The following is a 27469-nucleotide window of genomic DNA, read 5'->3' as shown; positions in this document are numbered from 1 at the left end:
TAGTATCAAAAGCCTTGGAAAGGTCTATGAAAATGCTGATTGCAAGATGGCGGTTTTCAGGTCGATGAGAGCCATTGACGTGTTGTGTCCCTTTCTGAAACCGTATTGTCTGTTGAAAAGTATGTTGAATTTGTTAATAAATGAAAATATTCGGTCATAAATTACTCTTTCCAGGGCTTTCGAAAATATAGATAGAATGGAGATAGGTTGATAATTAGAGAGATCAGATTTTGGACCAGATTTGTATATAGGGGTAACGCGTGCTAGCTTCATCCTCTCTGGGAACACACCGCTGGATAAGGCAAGATTAAAAATATGACACAGGGGGAGGGAAATCAGGTCAGCAATGTATTTAATGGCCTTGGTATGAAAGTCGTCAATACCTGGAGATTTGTTATTTTCAAAAGAAGTTATTATTTTTACTATTTCAGACTCATCAACTGGGTTAAGAAATATTGAATTTGGATTTGGTAAAAATTCTTTGAATGATTTGTTTACACGAGGAATTTGATTAGCAAGGGTAGGGCCAATTTAGACAAAGTATTTATTAAACGCATTAGAAATTTTCTTCTGATCTTCGGTCAATTCGCCATCGCAGTTAAAGGGAGTATTGGATTGTTGATTGTTTTTGTTAATCAGAGAATTAATTGTCTTCCAAGTGGCCTTGATATCATTTTTATGTTTGTGAAATATATTTTGGAAGTAATTAGCTTTAGAAATTTTGATTATAGAGTTAAATTTTTGCGGTATAGTTTATAAGCTTTTTCATTTACGGGAGTCGGATGGTGAAGAAATTTGGCATATAATTTCTGCTTATGTTTTATAGATTTAAGTAAGCCGTCAGACATCCATGATTTTATTTTTTTGTCTTTTTTAATTAATATCAGTGATAATAATTGGCCTATTAAAATAATATTAAATGGTAATCATAATAATAATGGTAATGATGATAACGCCAATAACTACCTCTAACATTAAGTCATTGACAAGATTTTTTGACAATCTAATAGGCCTGTGTATATAGGACTATGATAAATAATAATAAAAGTAATAGGCACAATATTATAAGGGTAAAAACTATGCTTCAGGTTATAGGATAAGACATGTGTATGTGTATGTTGTGTTTGTTTGTTTCATTTGTTTATATTTTATATTCTAGTTTATTTATTATTATTTCATATTAAGCACCTTAATTCAAGAAAATTAAAATTTGTAATCTTTTTGTGATTATAAATTAGTATTTTTTAACTTGCTTATGAAAAAAGCCCACATCTTAAAAAGATTACATTCTAAAATAAAATAAAAATGTATACATTTTGTAATTTTTTAAGATTACAAGATTATAAATATTTTTTTAGTTTCATGAAATGATTTTATTTATAAACGTTATCTTACATTATTATAAGTCTCTTTCTGTACATGCAATAGAGAAATAACCAATACAACAGCTTAAGGCACTACAATTCTTAAGTGAACAAGTAATAGGATTAATTTCCATGAAAGACTGTCCATGCATACAAGACCTTCATGAATATGTGAAATATATATAGTCTGCTATAGACTTCTTTAAATCCTAAATATGATGTCATCAAATTTGTTATTGAAATTCAATAAAATATCCATAAAAGCATTATCTAATGAAGTAAAAAATCATTGTTCTTAATTAAAATTAAGAATAATGATTATTTATTTATTATTTTTGTCAGTAAACATTAAATTGTGTATGTAAATATAGACTAAAATGCTCTATTTAATTATAAAGTATCACAAAATTCATTCATGGTTTTCCTCCTGATGAGATATTTTATATAGCCATTTACCAATGTATATACTACACTAGGCCTACTATAAACAATTTTATATGCACTTTTACAAAGAAATGGATATAACAAGGATAACACAAAAAGTTTAAAATTAATTAAACTTATTTCCATTGTGGTCCTTTGAATAAGTAATCAAGCTACCAAACACACAAAATACATAATAAAAATAAACATAACAAATTGTAAACATATTAATTGATAAGTCTGTGAATTAAATTACCGGTATATAGATTGATCTGCAGCTTTTAAAATGTTGAAATAGTGGTTCTTGATGTTACGTTTAAATATCCATAGACTTTGATTCAATTGGATTTCTTATGGTAGAGCGTTCCATATTTTACTTCCACTGTAAGTAAAAGAATTTCTTCCAGAACCATAGACCCTTGGGATTTCTAATAAATTATGAGAATTTCTTAATCTGTAATTATTAATTTTAAGGGATAGACTTTGTGTCATGTAGTCAGGCGCCATGCCATGTAATGCTTTAAACACATAATTTATTTGTAGTTGTTGGACCCTATACTCAACAGGAAGCCAATTTAATTTCTTAAATTCATTAAACCCAATATGTGAACGGTATTCCAGACCAAGAACATAGCGAATAATCTTGTTTTGTGACGTTTGTAGTTTAGTTTTAGTTTTTTTAGTTAAACCTGTGTACCAAAATGTACAGGCATAGTCAAAATCACTTTGTATAAGGGCCGAGGCTAAAAGACGTTTAGTGTTATAATTAAGGTATTTTCCTTTTCTGTATAGAAACTTTAATTTTGAGTTAACTTTTTAAATTGTTTTAGCAGCCATTGATTCACCCTCAAGATATTGAGAGAGCGTAGCTCCTAAGTAAACAACCGAGTCTTTGTCATTTACCTCTTTGTTTTGACACTTTATCTTAATTGACGAATCCTTTTTTTAAAGTTTGTTTTTAGGTCCAAATAGAATTGATTCAGTTTTATGTAAATGAAGTGACAATTTATTGTCGGTCAACCAGTTTTGCACAATATTTTATTCTTTGCTCAATGTTTTTTCAATAGTATAAAAAATAATGGCAGCGTCATCTGCATAAAGTAAAAATTTAACGATAACTGCCGATTCAAGATCATTAATGTATAACAGAAATAATAAGGGTCCCAAAATCGATCCTTGGGGTACTCCACATGTTATATGTGCCACATTAGAATGTGTATCCCCTATGTTAACAATTTGCTGTCTATTCGATAGATAGGACTCAAACCATTTAACTGCCATATTACTTAAGCCTATTGTCTTTAATTTGTTTATAAGGATTGCATGATCTACCGAATCAAATGCTTTTCTAATATCAATTAAAGCCATGCCAGTGTAGTTACCGATATCTGTTTCGAATCTAATATGATCAGTCGGGTGAATAAAACATGTTTCCGTGGAAAAATGTGGTCTAAACCCGGATTGGAATTTGGATAGCACTTTCTTATCAACCAGGTAAAACTGCAGCTGATCATGAATCGTTCTTTCTAGAATTTTAGAGATGATGCTAAGAATTGAAACAGGACGGTAATTACTTACATCAGTTCTTTCACCTTTTTTTAATATTGGAATAATACGTGCAGACTTGAGATCATCTGGTACTACACCAAGATGTAATGATAGGTTTATAATATGAGTTAAAGGTTCACCAATAATATGTGAACCGTCTTTAACAAATCGAGCAGGTATACCATCTAGCCCAGTGGCTTTAGTTATACTAATATTATTAAGATATTCGATTACTTTGTCTACTGCAATTGATTCAAATAAGAAATCATGTACATACCATTTGTTTCATAGTAATTTTGAAAAATGATTGGTTATACTCCCCAATACTAATTGGAGGTTTATCTACTAGCAATGAAGCAACTGTTGAGAAAAATAAATTAAATTTTTCTGCTACTTTTGGCTTGTCAAAACACAATTTGTTGTCAATAATAAGGCCCATGACTTTAGATTGATTGTTATCCTTTTTCGATGTCGTACCTAGTTGTTTTAATGTCTTCCAGAGACCTCTAGAGTTGTTTTTATTTTCAATTATCTTATTTTTAAAATAATCTCTTTAGCTTTACGAATCATATTATGGCATTTATTTCTTAATGATCTAAAAGTAGTTTCATCTATCTTTAATTTTCTTAAATTGTATCATGGCGCGATCTCTACAGGATATTAAGTCCAGAATTTCAGAATCAATCCATGGTTCAGATCTTTGTTTCAATCTTATTTCTTTGATGGGGGCTACCTGGTCTAAAATCGATAAGAAAATAGTTTTAAATTGAAGCCAAGCTTCATTTACATTATTACATACAAGAACTGATATCCAGTTAGCTTCACATAGTTTTTCACAGAAAACTTGTGTATCGTAATGTTTTAACGATCTAATTTTTATGGTATTATGTCGATTAAATTTATGTTTATATTAAGTTCAGTAAATTAGTTTGTCAATAAAGACAATGATGTTAGCAATTAGCAATGAGACAACGTCAAGCTAGGCCTATAGCTATAGCGTACGGTGTTCATACGTTACCGCTGTTTACCAGCTAGGACACAATTGAGTCTAGCTAAACTAGGGAGAGGACATTCGTGAGCCACTTAATAGGTAGTGCATTGTTTCTCTCTTTTTATCATAATTTACCATAAAACGTACATTAAGACAAGGAATGACCCGGTGTAATGTTTGTAAAGTAGTATATGCATTATTTTTACAAAATGTCAAAAATTGTAGGTCTACTGTCTTTAAGCAGTGCTATATTCTGCTTATTTATGCTTAAAGCAAAGGAAAAAATAGCTTAAGCAGTGCTACATAGTATAATTTCAGTGAAAAAAAACTGCTGATTTCAAATGTACGTACCGCAGGACAATAATATATGTCGTTTAGAGGAACGATAAATAGACACAGTGATTTATGTAGTCAACTGAAATTAGCACCCTGGGAATTACTTCCGAAAGAGAAAGTCATAAAATGAGTCAAAATGTTTAAGTCAAATTTAAACAAACCCATGTTTTGTATGTAACATTAGGGTTGAGGGATGGGGAAAAGGAACAATTTAAAAATATTCTTTATCCATGTTTCAGTAACGAAATATTAATTGTTTTCATGTTTTACAAATAATATACCACTAAACACAATGTCACAAAATGAGTCCAAATGTTTACTAAAATTTACACAAATAGTCGATTGAAATAGTAATTAAGTACATGTAACGATACACCACTAAAACGTTTATATTTTTTGTAATTACAGTTTTAATTAATACAAACGTTGAGAAGCAACTGTCAGTAATAATTTAGTTGTATGTGTTTATATAATGTAAAACAGTTTGTGGAAAAACACCTCTATTCAGGACAAATCGTAAATTCGCCTTAATTGTCAATAAATAATTATCTAACTCAACTTAATTAGTAGGCCTAATGGTTTTCAATTGTTTCTTAGAGCCAATTTATACTTAAGTTGGTTCCTACCCAGGCCCGTAGCCAAGGAGTTTTTATGGTTTCCTCCCCCCCCCCACCCCCCCCTTTACAGCGAACCCACCACCTTAACCGACTCCGAACCTCCATTGCCAACATGCCCAATATCTCACCTTCATCTCTGAAAATCCTCTAAATACGTGCCCACTGTACAAAAGGTTATTCGTAAATTGAAAAATTTGTAAACTCATTCGTGAATTCTTCCCTGTATGAGCGTACGTCGAGCGATACGTGTCTGTAAATTATGTAAAAGAGTTGCAAATGAATTGCCAATTTTTACCTGAAAATAAATACAAATACTGAGTGAATGATCAAACAATCGGCGGTTCCACAGAGAGCACGCGCATCTAACATACGGCAACAAATGTTATCGTCCACGTGTGTGAGGAGGTGGAAAAAAGTACAATCGTACTATTTCCGGCCATCAAGGGATGTCATTTTTACAAAATTTGGCTCGGCCCCACCATGATGGGGGGGGGGGGGGGGGTGTGTGTGCAGTGACCCAAATACTTAGTGTCCGAACCCCCCCTTGACAGATCCTGGCTATGGCCCTGCTACCCACCAAAGTTGTTCTGCGTTAGGGCATATGATCCTTCGTAGGCTACTGTAGGCCTATCCTATTTTTTTTAATATCTTAGAGCCAGTTCATACGGTACTTAGTTCCTGTAAAGCCCAACTATTTCGCAACCTTTTATTTTCACGCTTTGAGTTTCTTGTGTAATTTGTTGAACCAAATTGGCGGATATATTTCGCTTCCGTGATGAACGTCAAACCACAATTGAATAGCGTCAAGTAAAATTATAGAATACGCGATTGTAAATTTAGGGATGTAAATAAATAAAAGTTTTGGCTACACAGTGGGCGACGCACGTGTTCAATAGGCTCTTAGTGTATTAATGTACTCTACCAAATTACTGTTGTTGCTACACACCACAAGCTAGGCTTACGCACGTAGAATATACTTTATGGACACATTACAACTTATTATATGATTTAAGGATTCGTCAAGCAAGTACACTTTACATTTCATAAAAAATTACCTAAGAAATGTTGTAAGCTTTTTTATTCCAATTCAAACATTATTTTAGAGATCAATCCTCCCACGGCGCCACGTGTGTCGATCGCTGTCAGTCGGTTGCAATTATTTTAATGTTTTAATTACACCTGAACAAACAATATAAATAATAATCGGGGTTTGTAAATGTTTCAAAGAATACACAATTAGAAGTTTATCGTAACATATTTAGGCTAGGCCTGGCTAACTAAGCCTAGGCTAGGCCTGATCGACTGTAAACAGCCCTTTATTTCCGCGATCGTTGTTCAATCGCAAAAGTCTTGAAAATAAAGAGCGCGCAAATTTTGGGCTTTACAGTATTTACACGGGTAAGTTGGTTCTAACCCACCAAAGGTTGTGGTAACTGTTTTCAAGAAAGCAACTAACTCGAGTAAAATTATAATGCCTAAACGGCCCTTTAGAAAGTTATCTAATGTATACCACGATCGGAAAATTAAATTTGTTTTAATTGTCAATAACTAATTATCTAACTCAATATAATTAGTAAACAGGGTTACATCAGGTGGTTAAAATCAGAGAAGAGAGAGATCTACACATTGACTTTACTATTAGTAAGGCTTTACAAGCATTGGACTGTGTGAACTGTGAACTCATCTACAAGATTTTTGGGAGGATTATTGGATGTCCTGCAAAATTCATCAGCATCATTCAGAAGATGTATTCAGATGTGCAAGCAAAATAGCTTCCAGAAAATGTTTTAATCATGATTATCACTTTTTTTTCTGACGAGCTATATTAGATTGAAATTTACTGTAAAGATGAAAATAAGTGACTCACGCTATTTACATTTTTAGACATGATGACGTCATAAAAATTAAAATATTTTTAACTCATGCGAAAGATAGTTGATTGACCTAGAAAATATTAAAATCGGGGTGAAAATGGAAAACGGATAAGTGGAGATGCGCTCTATTAAATGTGATGAACTATGATGAAAGATACAAAAATCCTATATTTTATATTCGGGTGGCCATACGATGACGTCACAATGTCCGGTTAGCCATATTAATGCATGATCCGATATCTACAACTCATCAACTTCCAGAATATGTAATAAAAATAACTTTGACCATTTAGTTTAGAAACTACGAGTGTTTAAAAAAAGGCATAATTTTGACGAATTTTTGAACTTTTTCATCAAAAACGTGCGCAAATTATCAAATTCGACGTAATTTTAAGTCGAAATTGTTAAAAAATTGGTAAAATTACTAGAAAAGGCTGGAAAAACATAAATCACGCGACAAAAGTATGTTTTTAATGCTACGCGCGCACTTCGCACATAAAAATGTGCGTGTGCGTGGGAATTTTTGCTCAAAATGACAAGGAACGAATAGAAAAGATTAGAAATTGATTTTTCGCATATACAAATTTTAAACGCGCGTGCACGCATAACTTTCTGTGCCATTTTTTCCCCACAGAAACTTAGCGCAAGATTTAAATTACACTTACACAAAATTGACAGAAAGAAAGAATAATACAGAAAAAAAAAGATGATTTCATACAATTGCAAGGAGCTATCCGCTGAATGCGGATAACTAATAAGAAAAACATAGAAAAAGAAACAAGATGATTACAAGGAGTTATCCACTTGTAGCGGATAACTAATAAGATAGAAAAAAAAAAGATCCTGACAATAACAAGGGGTTATCCGCCAAGTGCGCATAACCAATAACAAATCTGGAGCTATTGGGCGAACCTTATGTTTTTCGCCAAGTATAAGTTGTGAGACCCATGAATACTGTTTAGTTTAGTAAAGTTATTTGCAAAAGCTCCATCCTTATTTGACAAGTGAAGCTATTATTTCAGCAACACTACCAATATAAAATTTCGAGGAAGACCGAGAACCACCCTACCAATAACTCTGAGCAACGACCTACTCACCCTTTATAAGCAGAACACAAACATCAAGTATCCCGGACAATTGAAAGACATCAAACAACTTAAAGAACTAGCCAATGAAAGATCCGATTGGAAGAAACTGGTAAAAGAGATTTACGGAGCAGCCCAAGCGGAAATGTCGGTAGACTTTTCAGCGGAGAGGCAGTAATCATCATCATCAAGCTATTGTTAACAATCCACAATCAAAATGTTTTATACATATTTTCCATGCAGTGTTGTGCTAGCTAATTGCTCAAACCATTCTAGATATCACAATTTTAATTGGTTATCCATACTTTTTTTTCTTTTTAGGCTATTGTTAGGCTATTGCTCTCTGTAGAGCGATAGCCTATTGTTATTGTCACAAATTTCATTTTTTCTGCTCAATTTTTGTGTCCCGCAGATCTAAAAAACGGCGGTAGCAGTTATGTTGTAACTTGGCTAGGAGATGTACGTATATATGTAGTTGTGCAACAAACTTTGGTTTAATGAAAATATGGTCGCGTAGCGTAACTACGTGCGATTTTCTGAAATTCTTAGATTGACTATAAATTGAATACCAATAGATATTTTGAAATACCACTTTACACACGTATGCTTCATGTCAAGGGTCATCTTCCTGTATCATCAGCAAAATTTTGAACCTTGGTCAAATTGCGCATACGCGCGCTTTGAAAGTTAAAAATACTCAAAATCAATTTCTAATCAACTTTCTACACATTTCAGGACATTTTAAGCATTTAACATTTTTCAAAAAAATTGCGTTGCGCGCGCGCACTTGCGCACTTAGCCCGTATGCAGCCTAGAAAGCCCGTTTTTGCGCTTGATTATTGTTCTATATATTTTTGTGATACAAATTTGTGTGAAAATATGCCTATTTTGAATCGATTATAGCTCTTCAGGATGGCTGGTGACCCCTATTTTTTTAACTTATTATAAAGCGCAATGAGTTGTAGATATGAATTCATGTGAAATTTAGATCATAAATATGTTATGACGTCAGCATATGGCCATCTAAATTTTAAAAATTGGATTTTTATCTCTTTCGACACAGTTCGTCACATTCAATAGAGTGCATATCACGTAAACATTATCAATTTTCTTCAAATTTTCAATAATGTTATTACTTAAAACATTTTTCTTCAGACACATGAACTTTATTTTTAATTTGAAAATGTCATCATATTCAAACAATTAAATAAACGTGAGTGGTGTAAAATAAAAACTAAACCGTTTACAATGCCAATACAGTCAACTGTTGAACGATTTTGATCGATGCTATGCTGTTTGTACAATAGTTGTGGTGCAGCTTACTCTAGGCTAAGCCTGTTACGGCTCATCTGTTATTTTTGCGCCCTCTATAATTAAAAGTTGTCTAATATGTCCGCTCACAAAGATAATGTGTTCTATGCGTAGGTCTATCTAGAAGAGACACAAACGTAAGTTTTAATCATCTAATGAATAATATTGTGATAATAATAAGAAATTATGATTAATGCAGTAGTTGATTGAAGTTATATTATAGTTAATTTTTACTCCGAACGCCGTCTAAATGGTGCGTGGAGTGTAGGCCTATCTATGGCCAAGATTGAAAGCATGTTCACGCTCGTTGTATAATGTTGTAACGTTCGTAATCATTCTCCCGCGGTTGCCATGGGATGATGAAGGATGCGGACAGTGGTCGTTCCGCTTGATTGAGCACGGCTCTATTCAAGAGCTATTTACACGGAAGTGTTTGTTATTGTTATGTTTGGAGCTCCGTAAGAGTTATTTAAACGTAAATGCTTGTTATAATAACAAACATGTTATTATCTTTTGTTTCTAGTTGAAACCATCATCACCATCAGTAAAGTCAGTCTTTATTCAATAGCTGATCATCATCAGCGTCATTATCGTGATCTTCATCACATCGGCAAGTTGCCATGGCCATCGCCATTGAGAATTGAATAAAGTGTTTGAAGCGTTACAAGTTGTCTGAGATTGTTTATTTGATCGTTCAAGTAAAAACCTACGCCCAACAGTAGAGGCTGTAACAAAGCCTATAAATAGCATCTGTATGTTACGATGCGTTGCCCGATAGCCTAACTCATCATCGTGACGAGTTCAAATCTAGTCTATCTCATTCTTCTTTCTTTCCCCGAATTTTGTATCTCTAATTCTTGTCAACATAACATCTTATAACTTTGTCAGAAGATTGACCTGTAACTGTAGATGTGCAGGAAACTTTGGTATATGACGTAAAAGTTACGTGTGATTTTATGAAATTTTATGGTTGATTATATATTCTAATAAAAAATTTATTTTCATAATATGGAGAAACTTTTGACATGATAAAAAATAGCGTACTATGCAAAATATTACGCAAGTACGTGCAAAATTAATTTCTAATCAATTTCGCATACATTGGTCTATTTTTGCAAAAATAGACCTATAAGTTTACTTACTGACTTACTTGTTATAGCTCCTCAGTATGGCTGGTTACCCCCATTTTTTAAAATGTATTATGGAAGCTGACGAGTTGTAGATATCAATTCATGTAAAATTTGTACCCACCTGATATTTTGACGTCACCATATGGCCACTCAAATTTAAAAAAAAAAGTTTTTTTTCACTTTTGTACTAGTTAATTCAATAGAGCGCATCACGCTAATGCGTTTCCCATTTTCTCCTAGATTTTAATATGTTCTTTCTCAATTAATTCTCTTTCCAAACCAAAGAATTTAATTGATAGGAGACTAAATGATTATAAACTATATTGTACGTGTCCACAAATAAGTTCCTTTAGTTACTGTGTTTTTGGATTGATGGACTTTACTACCTCAGCCTCGCCATGGTTTGGACGGAGGTAAAAAAATAAACATTTAGTAGTGCAACACTCTTTTAGTCACTAAAAATCTGTCCCAGACTATCTTCAGAAGCTTTGAAATAAGACTATGGTGAAGAACGTACTGTAAAGATGCGTGTTAACTAATGGTGGTGTTGTAAGGATCGTTTCTTCTTTGACAAAACTTTTAGGAATATAGACTTGGAAAATTCACTCATTTAATGTATAATGTAGCCTACAAAGTTATGTGCGACGATAAGATTTACATTCCTACAATGTTGAACTCTGCACTCTCAATAGGATTAATGGTTCCTGTACAAAAGAACATTTTTTTTAAAATTACAACTTGGTAAATTCACCTAATAATAAATGTTTTGAAAAATCTGAGAAATTTATGCTTCCAGATTGTTAGAAATTGCACTCATAATCAATATTGCAGTAAATACATATAAAACATTATGGCGTTTTGCATTGAAAATAAAGGGGACCATCCCCCTAAAAAATATAATTTCCAAATTTATGGATGAATAAAGCGATGTCTATGTCGATGTCTATATGTGGTGGTAGGAGAAATTAAGTCTGTATGAATAATCAGAACAATGTATGACCCATTTATTGTTTAAATGGACTTTAACAGATGAACTTGGAATGTTTAGCTAATTGATTAGAACATTGGCCCAAACATAATACTGAGTAAGGGCAACACGGTATTGCAATGGACTATTTCATATGTTGTGTTTATACGACAAAGTGGATGACGCTAGATTTAACCTTTTCACCAAAAACAACATACAATTACTGGAGGGCTGGTTAATAATTTTCCCAGTATAATGTTGAATTAAGATATAAGCAGTTAATAAAACAAAAGAAATGATTTCACTTTTATTTCTTTTACATGTTAACACTAATACTACTACTGTCAACTCGGTAAAATGTCATATACTGTACAGTAGGTCCAGATCTATCATTTTAAAATAACTCTTATAGTATTGAGTTAAATGCATATGTTTTTATTAAATGTGAATGGAAAGTAGTACTTCTGCATCATTTGCCATTATTTTTGTGTTTCTGGGATGTACGGTTTACGAGGTTCTGAGGAATCGGACATTATCTGAGGTCAAAGGTCAAATTTTAAATGGTCTCAAATCTTAAAAGTTGCGAATTTTCGATTCGAAGTTTCCATACCAAGTTTTATGCTTCCAACCAAATTCTAAGAAGCCTTACTATTTAATATGGTATTCAAATTAAGAATTTTTTTGATTTAGATAAATTATATACTGTATTAGATTGACCAAGATGGAAAAGGAGGAGAGATTTATTAAAATCTTACTGATGACTGAATGATAAAATAAAAACACAATCTGATATGTAAACAGGTAACATTAGCATTTTCAAATTTGTTCCTTTTGAGACTGCGCTGTGAAGTATAGTATAGTCTCTTTAGTGGCCTTCTGCTAATGGAAGTGGTTAAATTGTATATAATCTATCTATATCCATATACACAACTTGAATCATAGAGCACATCAAACAATTTTAGTCATTAGTATCCGAGTGCTTTCATTTGGCATCTGTCGTTTCTAATTTCTTAGCATGCTCTTAAACAGACAACTGTCAAGTGTTGGTCCACAATGAGCTGCTATAAATGGATAGAATGTGTCAAGCAAAGAGGACTAACTTTTAATCATTGAATATTTTATAAAGCAGTATTTTTAATAAAGTATTACAACACATTTTTTCTCAACAATATTTTACAAGGGTGGTCCATCCAGCTAAAGCTTATCATAAGGGACCCAAAAATAAAAATTTACAAGAAATAAACATACCACAATTAAATTAAAGAGGATGTTTCTTAATATTATTGTAAATTTGCATCAAGTTAAATATCTTGATGTTTTGACAGGTCTTTCACAGTATCAATACATGTCACTGGCATTTCAAGGAATAGTATTATTATGATTATACATCAATCTATTGTTGGAAAAAGTTAGGCTAGTTGTCCCATAGATATTTTCCCTGTTACTTTTCCCCTTATGACATATTGTAACTCTCTGCCATTTTGCTCAACATTATTACCGAGAGTTGATTCCATTGTTATTGTTAATTATTTCCACGATTCAACTCCTTGTATATTAATATTTATTATTTCAAACATTTAACCATACTGAATACTTTATTTGTCCATAATATCATAAAATTTACGTAAGAGCAAACCGCACGTTACTTGTAGAATTTTTACTCGATGGTATATAAATTTGGTTCATACGTTCGGTACTGATTGTAACCAACTGATGTAACCTTGTTTACTAATTAAATTGAATTAGATAATATTGTATTATTGACAATTAAAACGAATTTAGGTTCAACAATTATGCCCCCAAATAGGGGTGTATTACAACCGCTAATGTAGAAATGCCAGCTAATGTCGAAACAACCATTAATAGAGAGGTTTCGCAATCTTACGAATACGATAACGAAAACGGATACGTTACGCACACGTATTCGTTTTCGTAAGCCAGTAAAAATCTGTTTCGCACGGCAACGAAATATTGAGGGCGTCGTCCAAAATATGACTGCGGTAAATTTGAGCGAAGCGCAGGTACGTGTTGCTTTGTGCTTGGCTGCCTAGGCCTAGCGTAACATCAAAGCGAGTGAGGACTTTAAAAACTGCTATTTATAAAAATTGACCTGGCATTTTAGTAAATTATTTTAGTAAATTACTTTCAATAAATCTATAATTATATTATAATCATGAATCATTCCTAATTCAAATGCAAAATGTGCAAAATAGATCAAAAACTATACTCGTTTTGTAGTTACGAATATGACTGGTGATATTCGTCAACAGGAATACGCTTTATGAATATGAAGTGGGGATCAGCTCAAAAGTTTCACAAATGTGTGACGTATCCGTTTTCGTTATCGTATTCGTAAGGTTGCGAAACCTCCCTAATGTAGTAGACTAGTCCAGATTTGATAAAAATAAAATGCTGTAGGCATTTCGTATTAAAAGCGAATAAACATGTGTTTTAGGGTAATTTTGGGGTGCTAAATCCAAATCTGCTGTTTTCCCGGCCCAATTTTTAGATCTTCACCCCTAAATTGTTGAAAACAAAATGGCCGCCATTTCAAACTTTTAAGTGACATAGCAAGTTAAAAATGGTGTCTATACCTATATTTGTGATACTGAGGATTCCAAATATACTGTTTTAAAGTTGAAAATATTCTATTTCAGCCGCCATGTTGAAATTTAAGATGGCCGCCATTTTAAACACACATATATATATATATATAAATCCAAATAAAACAGACAAATTTCTTGTTTCTGCCTCAAAATAAAATATTTATTATACTAGTACTTTCGACCATAGGTCATCATCAGGTACTGATAGAATATTGGTAAAAGACGAATACATATAGAAAAAGGGTACACTAGAAAATAAAGGAGTCTATTATGGGCTATATGGGCGTAACAATGAACAAGCAAATAACAAATAGACAAAAGCATTGACAAACAAAAGGTATTACATAATAATAACTCATGTCAATCAGATAGACAAGATAGAACTCAGTTCCTAAATGATTTAAAAGATACATTAAGTCCGTTGGGTTTAAGAGTTCGAAGTTGAAAAATTATACGTTCTTCTAGTCGTCTACGGTCACGTTCGGATGAATTGCATTGTTTTATGCCAGTAACCCGTATATCATTAATACGTAAATGTTCTACAAATCTATCCCCAAGTCTTCGTTTAGTTTCTCCAATATAGATTACATTACATTTCGTACAAATAATGGCATATATCACATTAATAGAGACACAATTAAAACTAGATTTGAACTCGTCACTTTGACGAATTCGGGTTATCCGCCACGCCATACGTTAGAATATTGCGCACAGAAAAACTATTATGCCATTGAAAAAATGTTAGTGCGCTCTCTATTTTGTGTCACGTCTAAGTAATACAGTATATACTATATACTGTATACGTACTACATACAGTGCAGAATAGGTGAAAATAAGTGACCAAAGTTATTGACGCTTTTGCCCATGATGACGTCTTAAAAATCTTAAAAATGATAAATCATGCTAAAGATAATTGATTGACCTAGACAATATAAAAAATGGGGGGAAATGGAATACGTATAAGTGGAGATGCGCTCTATTAAATGTGATGAGCTATGACGAAAGAGACAAAAATCCAATATTTTATATTCGAGTGGCCATACGATGACGTCACAATGTCCGGTTACCCATTGATTCATGATCCGATATCTACAACTCATTAACTTCCAGAATATGTAAAAAAAATAAAAGTTCATCATGTAGTTTAGAATCTATGACTGTTTAAAAAAAGGCATAATTTTGACGAATTTTAAAACTTTTTCATCAAAAACGCGCGCAAATTATCCAATTCGACGTGCTCGTATGACGTGATTTTAAGTCGAAATTGTTTAGAAAGTTGGTAAAATTACTAGAAAAGGCTGGAAAAACATAAATCACGCAAAAAAATATATTTTTAGTGTTACGTGCGCACAACGCACGTAAAAATGCGGGCGCGCGTGGGAATTTTTGACATGCTCAAAATGTCATGATCAGCGTAGAAAGTTGATTAGAAATTAATTTTGCGCATTTTGAAATTTTAAATGCGCGTGCGCGCGTAACTTCTTGTGAAACATGTAATTTTTAATCCATAGAAAGTTTGCCCTTGATATGACTTAAATTTTCACCAAGTGTCAATACAAAACGACTTTTGGTTTATAATCTATGACCAATCATTGAAATTCATAAAATCGCGCGTAACTTACGCTGCGCAACTCTAACGTCATATAACGAAGTTTCTTGCACATCTACAGCTACAGGTCAATCTTATGACAAAGTTATATAATCTTATGTTGACAAGGATGAGAGATATGCGACGCACAAAAATCCGGGAAAGAAATAAGAATAAAGATGAAAAAAAAAGATATTTACAATCACAAGGGTTATCCGCAACTAAGTTGCGGATAACCAAAAAAAAAAGATCGTGACAATAACAAGGGGTTATCCGCCAAGTGCGGATAACCAATTATCTTGAATATCAAAATTCTTACGTGGTCCTATGATACTACTAGTACATATTACATGTTTACACGTCTTACATCTATTTCTGTTACACTTAGTCATCCCAACATCATTATGATTTGATGATTTTAATTTAGAATTCACTAACTGATCTTTAAGATTACGATCTCGTTTATATGATATCATGGGGTGTACATTAAAAATGTTCTTAGTTACTGGGTCAGATTCCAAGATATGGTAGTTATCCATGACGATTTTTGCGATTTTCTTTGAAGTAGGATGGAATGTTAGAACTAAAGACGTACGATCAGACACATCATGAACTTTAGGTATGAGTGCTTCTTCATGAGTAACGGTGTGTATCTTATCCAATGATTTATCAACAATGTCATTTGGATATCCACGTTGATAAAAGAATTCAGCCATTTCTGCGGTCCTCAACTTAAAGTCCTCATTGCTACTACAAATCCTTCTGAGTCTCAAAAATTGAGAATACGGAATAGCTCTCTTACAAGAAGGCGGGTGTGATGATGCATAATTAAGGTATGTGTGGGCATCTGTATCCTTATAATGTACTGATGTTGTCAAATTTAAGTTATCAATACTTAATTGAATGTCCAAAAATGCGACCGATTTAGAGGATATTTCATATGTAAACTCAATAGCTGGATGGTAGTTATTCGCAAAATCAAGTACATCTTCAGTACTACCACTAGTTGCTCCAATACAATCATCAATGTATCGCTTAAATAATTCAGGTTTCTGTCTTTCAAATTGTTCAAAGATGTTATGTTCAAGGTAGCCCATAAAGAGACAAGCAAATGATGGCGCCATCTTGCTACCCATACTGACTCCTGATATTTGACGATAATATGATCCATTAAAAGCAAAAGCTGTAGTAGTGAGTACTAGTTCAGAAAGGCGAAGTATAGTTTCTACTGAGCACATTCGCGGTTGGTTTATGTCCTTCTCTAGATAGTGTCTGAGTGCGATTAGTCCATCATTGATAGGTATTGACGTATATAAAGATTTAACATCCATAGTGAAAATATATCCTCCCATTGATCTAAATTGAAAATTCTCAAATAATTTCACAGCTTCATTAGTATCCTTAATATACGTTGGTAATTTTTGCACGATAGGTTGCAAAATACTATCTATAAATTCACTAATAACCACAGTGGGACTATTACAAGCTGAAACAATAGGTCTTCCTGGGTTACTTTGTTTGTGAATCTTTGGTAGCATATACCAATTAGCACAGGACCCATCAGTGTTAATTAAGCTGTTCGCAGTTGCAGGAAGTTGATTATTCTTAATCAGCGATTTAATAGTCGTTTTAACAATATCAATATCTTTAGAAGTAGGATCATTAGGAAGTGGTTGATACGTTGCGCGATCTGATAATTGTCGTTCACCTTCTGAGATATACAAATCTTTCCTCCACACAACAGTAGCACCACCTTTGTCAGCTCGCTTTATAACATAATTAGGGTTATTCTTCAATGTACGTAGCGCAGATAATTCTCTAGCAGACATGTTGCGTGATTTAACACGTTGTTTAATATCAAGCTGTTCAATATCGTGTCTACATTTCTGAATATACAGGTCCAAGGAAGCAAACTTACCCGGAAATGGGGTCCAATTAGACTTCTTGCGGTTAAGTTGTTGAAATTCATCGCGATTTGACACTGTAGAATCTTGATCATGGAATTGAGATTTGAGCCTCAGGCGTCTGTAGTATTGTTCTAGATCTGATTTAGCATCAAATTCATCAATATACTTCTGTTGTGGTATGAATGATAAACCTTTGGATAGAACTGACCTTTCATCTTCTGTTAGAACCAAGTCTTCAGGTATTGTAACTACAAGTTTAGAGGTGTCAATATTCATTGGCATGGATGTTGTTCGATGTACTGGACGATCTTTGCTAAGGAAATTGAGCTTCTTCTGCTTTCCAAGCGAAAGACATTCATAATACCACGTATATGATGAAAATCAAGCACAGTGCAAGCCCCTTGAAGATTGTTCCGATGACGAATCATATGTTCATGGTGGTATAGAACCTTGTCATAGTGGCACTGTATACTTCTACGTATAAATTTATGTGAAACATCATTAATGCTCTTGTTAACAAATTTGTGATCCACAAATGCAAGAGATGGCTTCCAACGTTTTCTACATTAGCTGGCGATAGTAACTACTTAAGCTGGGAGGTAATTTTCGTTACTACATAAGCTGTTGACCGTTTCTACATTAGCTGGTGTTGATTTTTATTTACAACATAAGCTGTTGGTGTTTCGACATTAGCTGGTGTTTTCTACATTAGCGGTTGTAACAGGGTGTTTTCCAATCATGGTATACACTGTTTAATGAATGTCCATCTTGAAAAATACCCGCACTCAATAATACGAAGATGCCGCATTTACCTATCTACTCCTACGATATTTGTTTTTAATAGCTGAAAACCAATCAAACAGCTGGAGTACAGCATCATAATGTTGAAGACAGGCCGATTTTCTTTAAAAAATACCATTTTGATAGATTTAATATACGTTTATACAAATTATTGATTTGTGATGAATAGAACATTCCAAATTATTTGATTTAAAATAAGTAGGTAAATTTATGGGCTCTTGGAGAATAAACTTAAAACCTTAAGATATAGTATTGCAATACTTTGACAATACTGTAAATACGTATTAACCACTTTTGGTTGCCATTTGAATCGAAAATCTCTTACTCTGGGTCTGTTTCTGCTGAAAAAATAAAAATAATCGATTTTTCCTAAGTACCACAAACCACAGAATTGACCGCGATGCAACTGAAAATTTTCTCCGACGTTAATCGGTTATCTGGTAATCGCTTTTTAAAAATCATGTCATCCATACCCACATTGCAGTTCAAGTTATGGAAGACCGATGAGAGTTTGTTTGTTTACATCCTATCGCTGCCTAAAACTCTCACATGTAGGATTACAAATTAAAAATTGAACTTTTACGTAAAGCTATATTATTTGTAAAATAAACATCTAGGCCTACTACCGTACCACATACAACAGAATAATGATGTTATATTAATAAGGGACGTCGGTGAGAAAAGTTCATTTCGCCGTTGGTTCTACTCTAGGGCCTAGCTAGGCTATATATTTCTACTGAAACAACAGGCCTAAAAAAGGACATGCAAAACATCGTTAGCCTAGACTGTAACGGTTTGTAACGCAGAATCCAGTCTCTTGGTATAATTCTTCCCCACAAAATAATAAAAATCAAATATTTAACATTTGATTGTTATCATCTCATCGTCCACATGCAAATAAACAGCATGCTTTGTGAATGAGGGTTGCCATACTCTAGAGGTCAAAGTGTGGTCAATAATCGCTATTTGTGTTGCAGCTCAAAACTGCTCCGCAATAATCGGTTAAAACAAGAAATAATCGGTTAAAACATTTAATGGATCGGTTATTTTTTAATCAGTTATTTCATTTTGCGCCATTTCTGCTTCCCAAAAATAATCGATTAAAAAAATAATCGGTTAATAATGAATTATTTCTGCTGAGCAGAAACAGCCCTGTGAGTGTTGGTACTGTTAGATATAATATAAAAATATATACAAATAAACTTTATTACTGTGAGTTTGGGAAGGGCCTACTGTTAGATTATAAACACATAATATATAAATGAACTTTATTACTGACAGTTGCTTCTCAACGTTTGTATTAATTAATAATTTAAAAAAAATATAAACGTCGTAGTAATGTATCGTTACATGTATTACTATTTCAATCGACTATGACAGTGACAGTTTTAACAAAGTATTAAATCGCAAATATTTAGTTTTAGTATTTAGTGGTATATTATTTATAGGCCTAAAAAACATTAAAAAGATATTTCGTTACTGAGTGGATAAAAATATATTTAAAAATTGTTCCTCTTTGTACCCATCCTCTTTCCCCATCCCTCAACCCTAATGTTATATACAAAATACAAATTGGGTTTGTTTAAAATTTGGACTCATTTTGTGACAAGTTTCTCTTTCGAAAGTAATTCCCAGGGTGCTAATTTTAGTTGACTACATAAATCATCGTGACTATTTATTCGTTCTGTAAACGACAATGTGTTATTAGTCCTGCTGTACGTACATTTGAAATCGCCAGTTTGTTTAGGGTGTCTAGAAAACTAAGACCTAAAATATCTTAGTTTTCTAATCTTAGGTCTAAGTTTTCTAGATCCGATGATGGATGTCTAGAAAACTAAGATCTAGGAAACTAAGACCTAAAATATCTTAGTTTTCTAGATCTAGAAAACTAAGATTTTTTTAAAATGATGGGTTGTACCATTATATCAAGGGTAATATATCTTTAGTGACTTTTTAATGGTTAGAATTAGATTATTCTATTACCACTAAAGAGGTTTATTTCTATGATGTGATGAGGTTTTCAATTTTAGATTTTCTGGTGTTACAGACCATTCTTGTCTACACACATATACACACGATTACAGAATTACAGATAAAGAAATGGCAAGCTATTATAACTATTTCATTCAGTTGATTTTACTACCAGACCATTTAGTATTATTTAGTATTAAATATTTTCTCTGATTTATTTAATAATTTGCTTGCTTCTTGTACTTACTAGCAATAACACATTACATTATGTAATAAACAAATACATTTTAAATCAAAGACCAGATTTGTTTATTTATTGCGTTCTTTGGATCAATAAATTCCAAAACATAATCCTCATGTATTTTAAGAGGCCCTATATATCAACAAATAATTATTAGTCCTCTCTCCATGACGGTTGTCGCATGATGCTTTGTATTATTTTTTATTGTATTTATATGTTTGATTTGGACAGTTTGACTGAAATAAAGTTGAATTGATTGAATTGATCTGTGTGTGGTTACTTTGTTGATGAACATACTGCAGTGTAGTGTTTGTTTTTAGCTTAAAGGCCAGGTTTTCTATTGATCATACATTCCAATAATTATCGATCTATAGTTTCCCCTATGTTTCATAATTTTTGGGATTTTATTTGTGTTACACAAGCTTTTTGAAAATTAGCACTTTCTTATCAGTGGGGGGATAGTTCAAATTACACAGTAAAATCTCTATTCTTTTGTACACAAATTTTGAAAATAGAGAGGCATTTTAAAAAGCTATGAAAAATAAACGGTATGGTAAAAAATGTTATCAGATGACTAATATAACTTGAATTTTACATTTCTGGTATTTTTATTCAACTTCAGAATTTTATTTCCATCCATATTTTTCACCTTCTAGGGAGTCACCAGACATGTTATTACATTATGTTAACTACCTAACTACTGAAAAAAGTCTTCCTAGTTTTTTTGGCAGAATTTTGCCAAATTTTGTATTTGACCATATTAGGGGAAATTCATGTTTTTTCGTCTTGATTTCTGTTACAAATATTAGATTTATGTACAATTAACCAGATATTATGTTTAAAATTCATGCCTGTACCTGAGCTTTAAGGCTGGTATGTTTTATTAGTCTAGGCTGCCAAGAATATACAGTATTTTTTTGTGGCAAGGCCTCACAAAAACATACCATATATATTTAGCTTAATTGTTCATATTTTAATATACCGTAAATAATAAAAAAATTAATTGTAATGCTTATTTGCATGAAGTTATCTTGTCATGCAAGCAAAATGTTTTCATCTTATTTGGAACATTGGAAGAGAGAAAAGAGAAAAAAAAAAGAGGTGTAATAATAAGAATACTTTCTTTCCTAGGAAATTTATTTTCTTCGTAATAGAGGCTTCTGGCCAATTTACATTAAAACATAATATAATATGCTTTAAATATGCGTTTAATAATTTGCTGTTTGTAGATGGTAACATATGATAAGACTTAGTAACATGGGTTAATGTAATAAAAGTGGGGAAATAACTTATCTCTAATGTTTGAATAAAATTGGCAAACTAAGGTAAGATTATATTCATATTCTATATAATTTACACAATTTTCAAGTCCTGTTATTTTATTTCTAGGAATGTTATATGCCATCTTTCCTTTTCTATTTTGAGAGCTACAATTCCTACTTTTGTTTTTTAGTGATGGAACTTTGTTTTCCAACCATACAATAAAAAAAATTACATATTGCCAAAAGCATAAAAAACAGTTCACTCTTGAAAGCGTTCATTTGGTTGATTTGCTAGCATGAATATGAAACTCATTCAAAATATTAGGAAGTTTTTGCATGCTTTTGTTTCCCTATAAAAGCTTTTTCATATTAATTGAGCATGGCTCTTTAGAAATAACCATTGTAGAAATTAGAAAAGAAATAAATGCCCCATTTTCTTTCCATTTATTAAAATTCATCACTCACATATTTTGATGGAAACAGTGTTAAAGCAATCAATATTCTGTGAATTTATAACACATTAAAGATAAGATATTTTGTCTAATAAAATCCAATGATATTTTAGGAAATTGTATATGAATTGAAAGACTGTTTAATTAAATTGTTTAATGATATAGTTTTTATTTAATTTTCATTTATGGGTGTTTTTACATTCATTTAACATAATAATAATTAGGAATTACATTAGTCAATCTTTCAGCAATCAGTTTCAATTAGTTAGTAAAATCTAAGTGTTCATATTTCACAAAGCAGGTTTTAAGCTGTTGAATATTCATTGTTCAATCTGCCATCAGTAAGACTTATTACACTCACTGGCATATCATCATGATTTATGATTTGCTCCGAAGTATTTAATGTGTGAATTTTAAATATAGCTTTATAATCACACACTTACTCTACTTAAAGACTTTGGCTTATTTTATGTGTCTGTTTTATATATCTGATATTTAATGTTATTTTCCAAGTATTCATATTTCTTATATCATCTGCAGTGTGGAATTAGGAATAGGAAGCGTAATCTTTAAGGGATCATATTCCATTTTATTAATTAGGTCTTACAATAATATTACCTTAGGTGATCTTACAAAATCTAATTTTTCCTCTTTTTATTTCTTTCTGTAGATTTTTGTGTACCGTTTCTCAATCTCAATGATTTTTAAATTTTTACAATATCTTCACCATAATAAAAGTTGCCCATAAAAATCGTAATGTCATCAAGGCATCATTTTGTGTTTCACCCTAACAATCATATTTTCTGTTTAAATATTGTCAAATATCAATTAAATTCACTACACATAAACTTCAGATCAACTGAATTTAAGCCAAAAAAAAATGTATGTGTATGCAGGAAGTTGTGTGCGAAATCGCGCATAACAATGTTAAAATACAGTACTAAAATTAGAACATGTACATTTTGAGCGTTTACAAATTTTCCATTTTTTCTCAATGAAAAGAATAGTTTATTTTGGCATCCTTCAAAGCTCTGTCGTCGTACCCACCTGTTCACTGCCTCACTACAAAACATTGTTGCCGCACATTGTGTGCAGTTCATGCTGATAACACACAGCTTTACATTGCATTCCATCCAAAAGATTGTGAAGAGGCTGGGAGTAAGCTTGAAACTCAAATCGTCAAAATCAAATCAGCATTTTGCGCTATATTAAATTTTTTTTTTTTTATCTTTTGTGGTAGCCACCACCTTTATTCATCATTCAATCTTTCATAAATATATTACAATTGTTGTATATACTCTCATTTCATATAATATATAATACATTTCCGTTTCCTCAGTAGTTTTACTTTTTTTTTCTATTAACACATGTTATTCTCAACATCCTACTTAACATCTAATATTCAATTAACAATGTTTGTTTTTTCTTCTGATTAGAACAATCAGTTGTATTCATTTCATAACCTATTCTTATATAATTTCTACTAGTACTGATTTCTTTTTTGTATACATATAATCTATTCTAACCCTTTCCCATTCTCTTAGTATTTTTTTTTCATTTTTTTTTTAGATATTTACAATCATAGTATACTATTACCGTTGCATTTGTTTCGATCAAACATATATTTAATTACCAATGCATATTCTCTCTTTTAACTGTAAATTACTACTTACTAGCTATTTAAACTAACAAAATATTAACATTGCTTTTTATTTTGAATAACAAAATATTTTCATTTAACATTGCTTTTTATTTTAAATAAATCCACTTTTCAACAGAGTTTCTTTTGCCTTATTGTTACATAAAATTTACTTGAAACATAGCGAATGTTGCATGAAATAGTTAGTGAGTCCAAGATATATGATAAAAACCATAAAATATTTAACTACATAAAATGTTGTATATTATGTTCCCAATCTTAGTACAAATATTGCACACTCCTTGTGATTAGTTCATTATGAAAGACATTAATAAGATTGTTTTTATGGTTACTGTGTTTAAATTTACATATTGAGAATTTAGCAATAAAAATAATTTTATTTATATATTTACAATTCATTCTTTGTGCGTAAAATCCAAACATAACATGTTCTAACTCTATATTTATCATTATATTTTGTCTCAGTTCATCCCATAAATAGGAGATGCTGGGACACAGAAATAAATAATGTTCTATATTATCTATCAATTGTGCATTACAGAAGTTACAAAACTGATCTTCAATTATTCCCATTTTTTTCAGTAAAATGTTTGTTGGGTAACAATTAATCAGGATTTTCCAGTTTGTGGAGAATACTCTAGGGTATTGGGAGACATGCATAGATTGTTCCAAATATCATCCCAATTAAATTCATAAAATTTGAAACGGTGTTGCCAGTACACTTGACTGCTTGGTGGTTTGAAATATTTATGTATAAGTTCATACCTTATTAATAGATTTGTTAGTGACTCTATTGTTACAAACTGATTCTTTGTGTAAAATCCAGGGGAATGTAGTACTTGGTCACAATTTTCGTTATAGTTACCATAAATCCACTCCTTTGGAATTGCCTTAAAAAGCATAAAGTATTCTATGGTGAAGGATTCTTTTCTTTGCACCACTTCTTTAAGTTGTGAAAAAGACTTTAATGTTGCATCTTTATTAAAAAGATCTTTGATATAAACGATCCCGTTCTCTATCCATTTTTTAAAATACAGTTGCCTAGTTTCATATGTAATGCCAGAATTGCACCAAATAATCTCATTTGCTGGCATACCCACTTCAATTGTATTCTTGGGAGTTTTAAGTTCATACCAACATAACAAACACTTAAAATTCTTTCCTTTGCATCTGTAAAGTTGTATAAAGTTGTGATGCAGAGGAATTAAAATAGAGAGACGATATATTCGGTGCAATACCTGATAAAATTGACCGTGGTATATTTTTCCATGCTGCTATTTCATCGTTAAAAATTCTTTTGATCCAATTGATTTTAAAGGTTGTTATTATCGTAGGTACATGGACCATATCTAGACCTCCATGTATTTTGTTTCCAATAACCGTAGTCCGTTTAACTTTTTCCTTTTTTCCTCCCCATAAAAATGTATATAGTATTGTTTCTATAGCTTTATTAACCCATTGAGGTACATCGAGGACCATAATTGGAAATAAAATTTGGGATATCAGCAGTGATTTAATAACCACTTTACCTTTCAACGACAGATATCTTTTTTCCCATAGGTAGGTAATGTTTTGTAGTTTTTCTATTCGTTTCGTCCAATTTTCCTCGATATTTTCAGCCGGTATTGTGACAAATTGGAAAATTCTTTAATGATTTTAAAAACATTTTAGATGGAAGCATTATCACCAAGGAATAATGTGTTGTCATCAGCATAGCTAGTAATTTTGATTTCGTTAATTGGATAATTTGTATTAGGCAATTTGATACCGTTTACATCTTTACTCATTTTAATTTTGAGAGCGAAGATTTCTGTCGCAATGTTAAAAAGGTAAGGACTCAATGGGCAACCTTGTCTAACCCCAGATTTAAGTTCGAAGAATTCAGATAACCACAAATTGTGGTTTATACAACTCTTTGTGCCTTTAAGTAGCGTCGCTACCAACAAAATAAATGATGGACCAAATTTAAATTTGTGTAGTGCTATATTAAATTGAATTATTATTAATATTAAAATAAATCAAAGACGATATAGAATTACAACTTCATAAAATGTTTTTTTTTAATGAAATTGAGAGACAAATTTACAATCAAACTTTGAATTTAGGCATTTAAAAAGAAAAATCATGTCAGTTCATGTGCGTCTAGTACTTACCAAGAGTCCAGTGTCGTAAATACTGAGTATTTGCGTGGATTAGCGAATTTTGTTAAATGACACCTCTAGATGGCCGGAAATGGTACTCTCTCACATAAAATTCATGATAAATGGCCGCCGGTAAATTGTGCGCGGTATTGTTGACTGCTGGTTAATTTTAGGCTGCAGTCTGTCAATTTACATATAGGCTCCTCCAACCCTGGACTTCTATAACGTTAACGGTTAATATATATGATGAAATGGGATATCAATTTTAATTTAGTGGCAGAAAAAACATTTAGTATGAAATCAAAGGTGTTGCCCAGGCAACTGGGGCAACAGCTCCCCGTCCGACTTGTTGAGTTTACAATTCTGCTCATCACAGACAGACTCATACTTATTTGTACATTTACATTCTGTCTTTTATTTTAAAGTGCAAGTATCTACCACTCCAAAAAGAAGAAATTCTAGATCAATAGCCAATTAATGGTTTCACTCTGCGTTTGATTGGTAGAAAAAACAATTTAGTTAGGAAATATTCTGTAGCATTAAGAAATGAAAAAATATATATAATACTATAGCTAGTGTTTTTACATAGTAGAAAACAATATGCCATACTGTTAAAGTCTAGGCTCTCATCTTAATTATATATAAGTCTGTGTATACTACCCTTTAAGTTGTCCCGAATACCAGTCTTGTAGTCTAGGAACCAGGATCGTGTTCGGACGTGGTAAAAAATAAGCGCTCATTTTCAACCTAGCCCCAAGGCATATATCAAGCGCCATTCAGACGTACAAAATATTTACCGCTGAACAACATGCTATAACAATCGAATCATGACCGCAAATTAGGTTTAAAGGCAGTGTAATTTGTAAAATATGACCCAAGTTGTTTCTTTTTTTCGCCCCGCCAGGTGGGCCCATATTGTCCCTGTGTATTGATTTTTCATCTCCTGTCTAATTATATGACCTCTTGGCTGATTTATTAATGCCCCAGTCTAAAATAACATGTACATTTTTTTACTCGATTTTGTTTAGCCTAGAACAAAAGTCAATTGCCACACGCGACTGCACAGCGGGAATAAGCTGTAATTTTCAACCCATCTGAACGGGCCCCAGTAAATAATTAACCCTAGTGGAGGTTGTCAAGCTGTACTAAACACACCTGATTTAGCACCTTTATTAATGACAGGTGTGTAAGTCC

General features: G+C 32.2%; 1 protein-coding gene across 1 annotated transcript; it reads right to left on the bottom strand.

The window, feature by feature from the left end:
• Positions 1-11333: 11333 nt before the first annotated feature.
• Positions 11334-18029, bottom strand: LOC144835506 (uncharacterized). The gene is made up of 2 exons (XM_078690589.1): positions 16160-18029; positions 11334-11383 (listed from the first exon to the last, which is right to left on the bottom strand). Exons 1-2 carry the CDS (start codon positions 18027-18029, stop codon positions 11334-11336), a joined length of 1920 nt encoding a protein of 639 aa, XP_078546715.1.
• Between the last annotated feature and the right edge of the window lie 9440 nt (positions 18030-27469).

The sequence above is a fragment of the Antedon bifida genome, chromosome 2 (assembly GCF_963402885.1).
Source record: "Antedon bifida chromosome 2, ecAntBifi1.1, whole genome shotgun sequence".
Lineage (NCBI taxonomy): Eukaryota > Metazoa > Echinodermata > Crinoidea > Comatulida > Antedonidae > Antedon > Antedon bifida.
Note: the sequence above shows the minus strand (reverse complement) of the source record. Positions and strands in the feature narration are given on the sequence as shown.

Excerpts from the sequence above, each read along its gene's own strand:
- LOC144835506 (XM_078690589.1), bottom strand. The coding sequence starts at position 18,029 with ATGCCAATGAATATTGACACCTCTAAACTTGTAGTTACAATACCTGAA. Across the intron at positions 11,384-16,159 it reads TAGTAGTATCATAGGACCAC|GAACCATTAATCCTATTGAG; the intron begins GTAAGAATTTTG and ends TCTTTTGTACAG.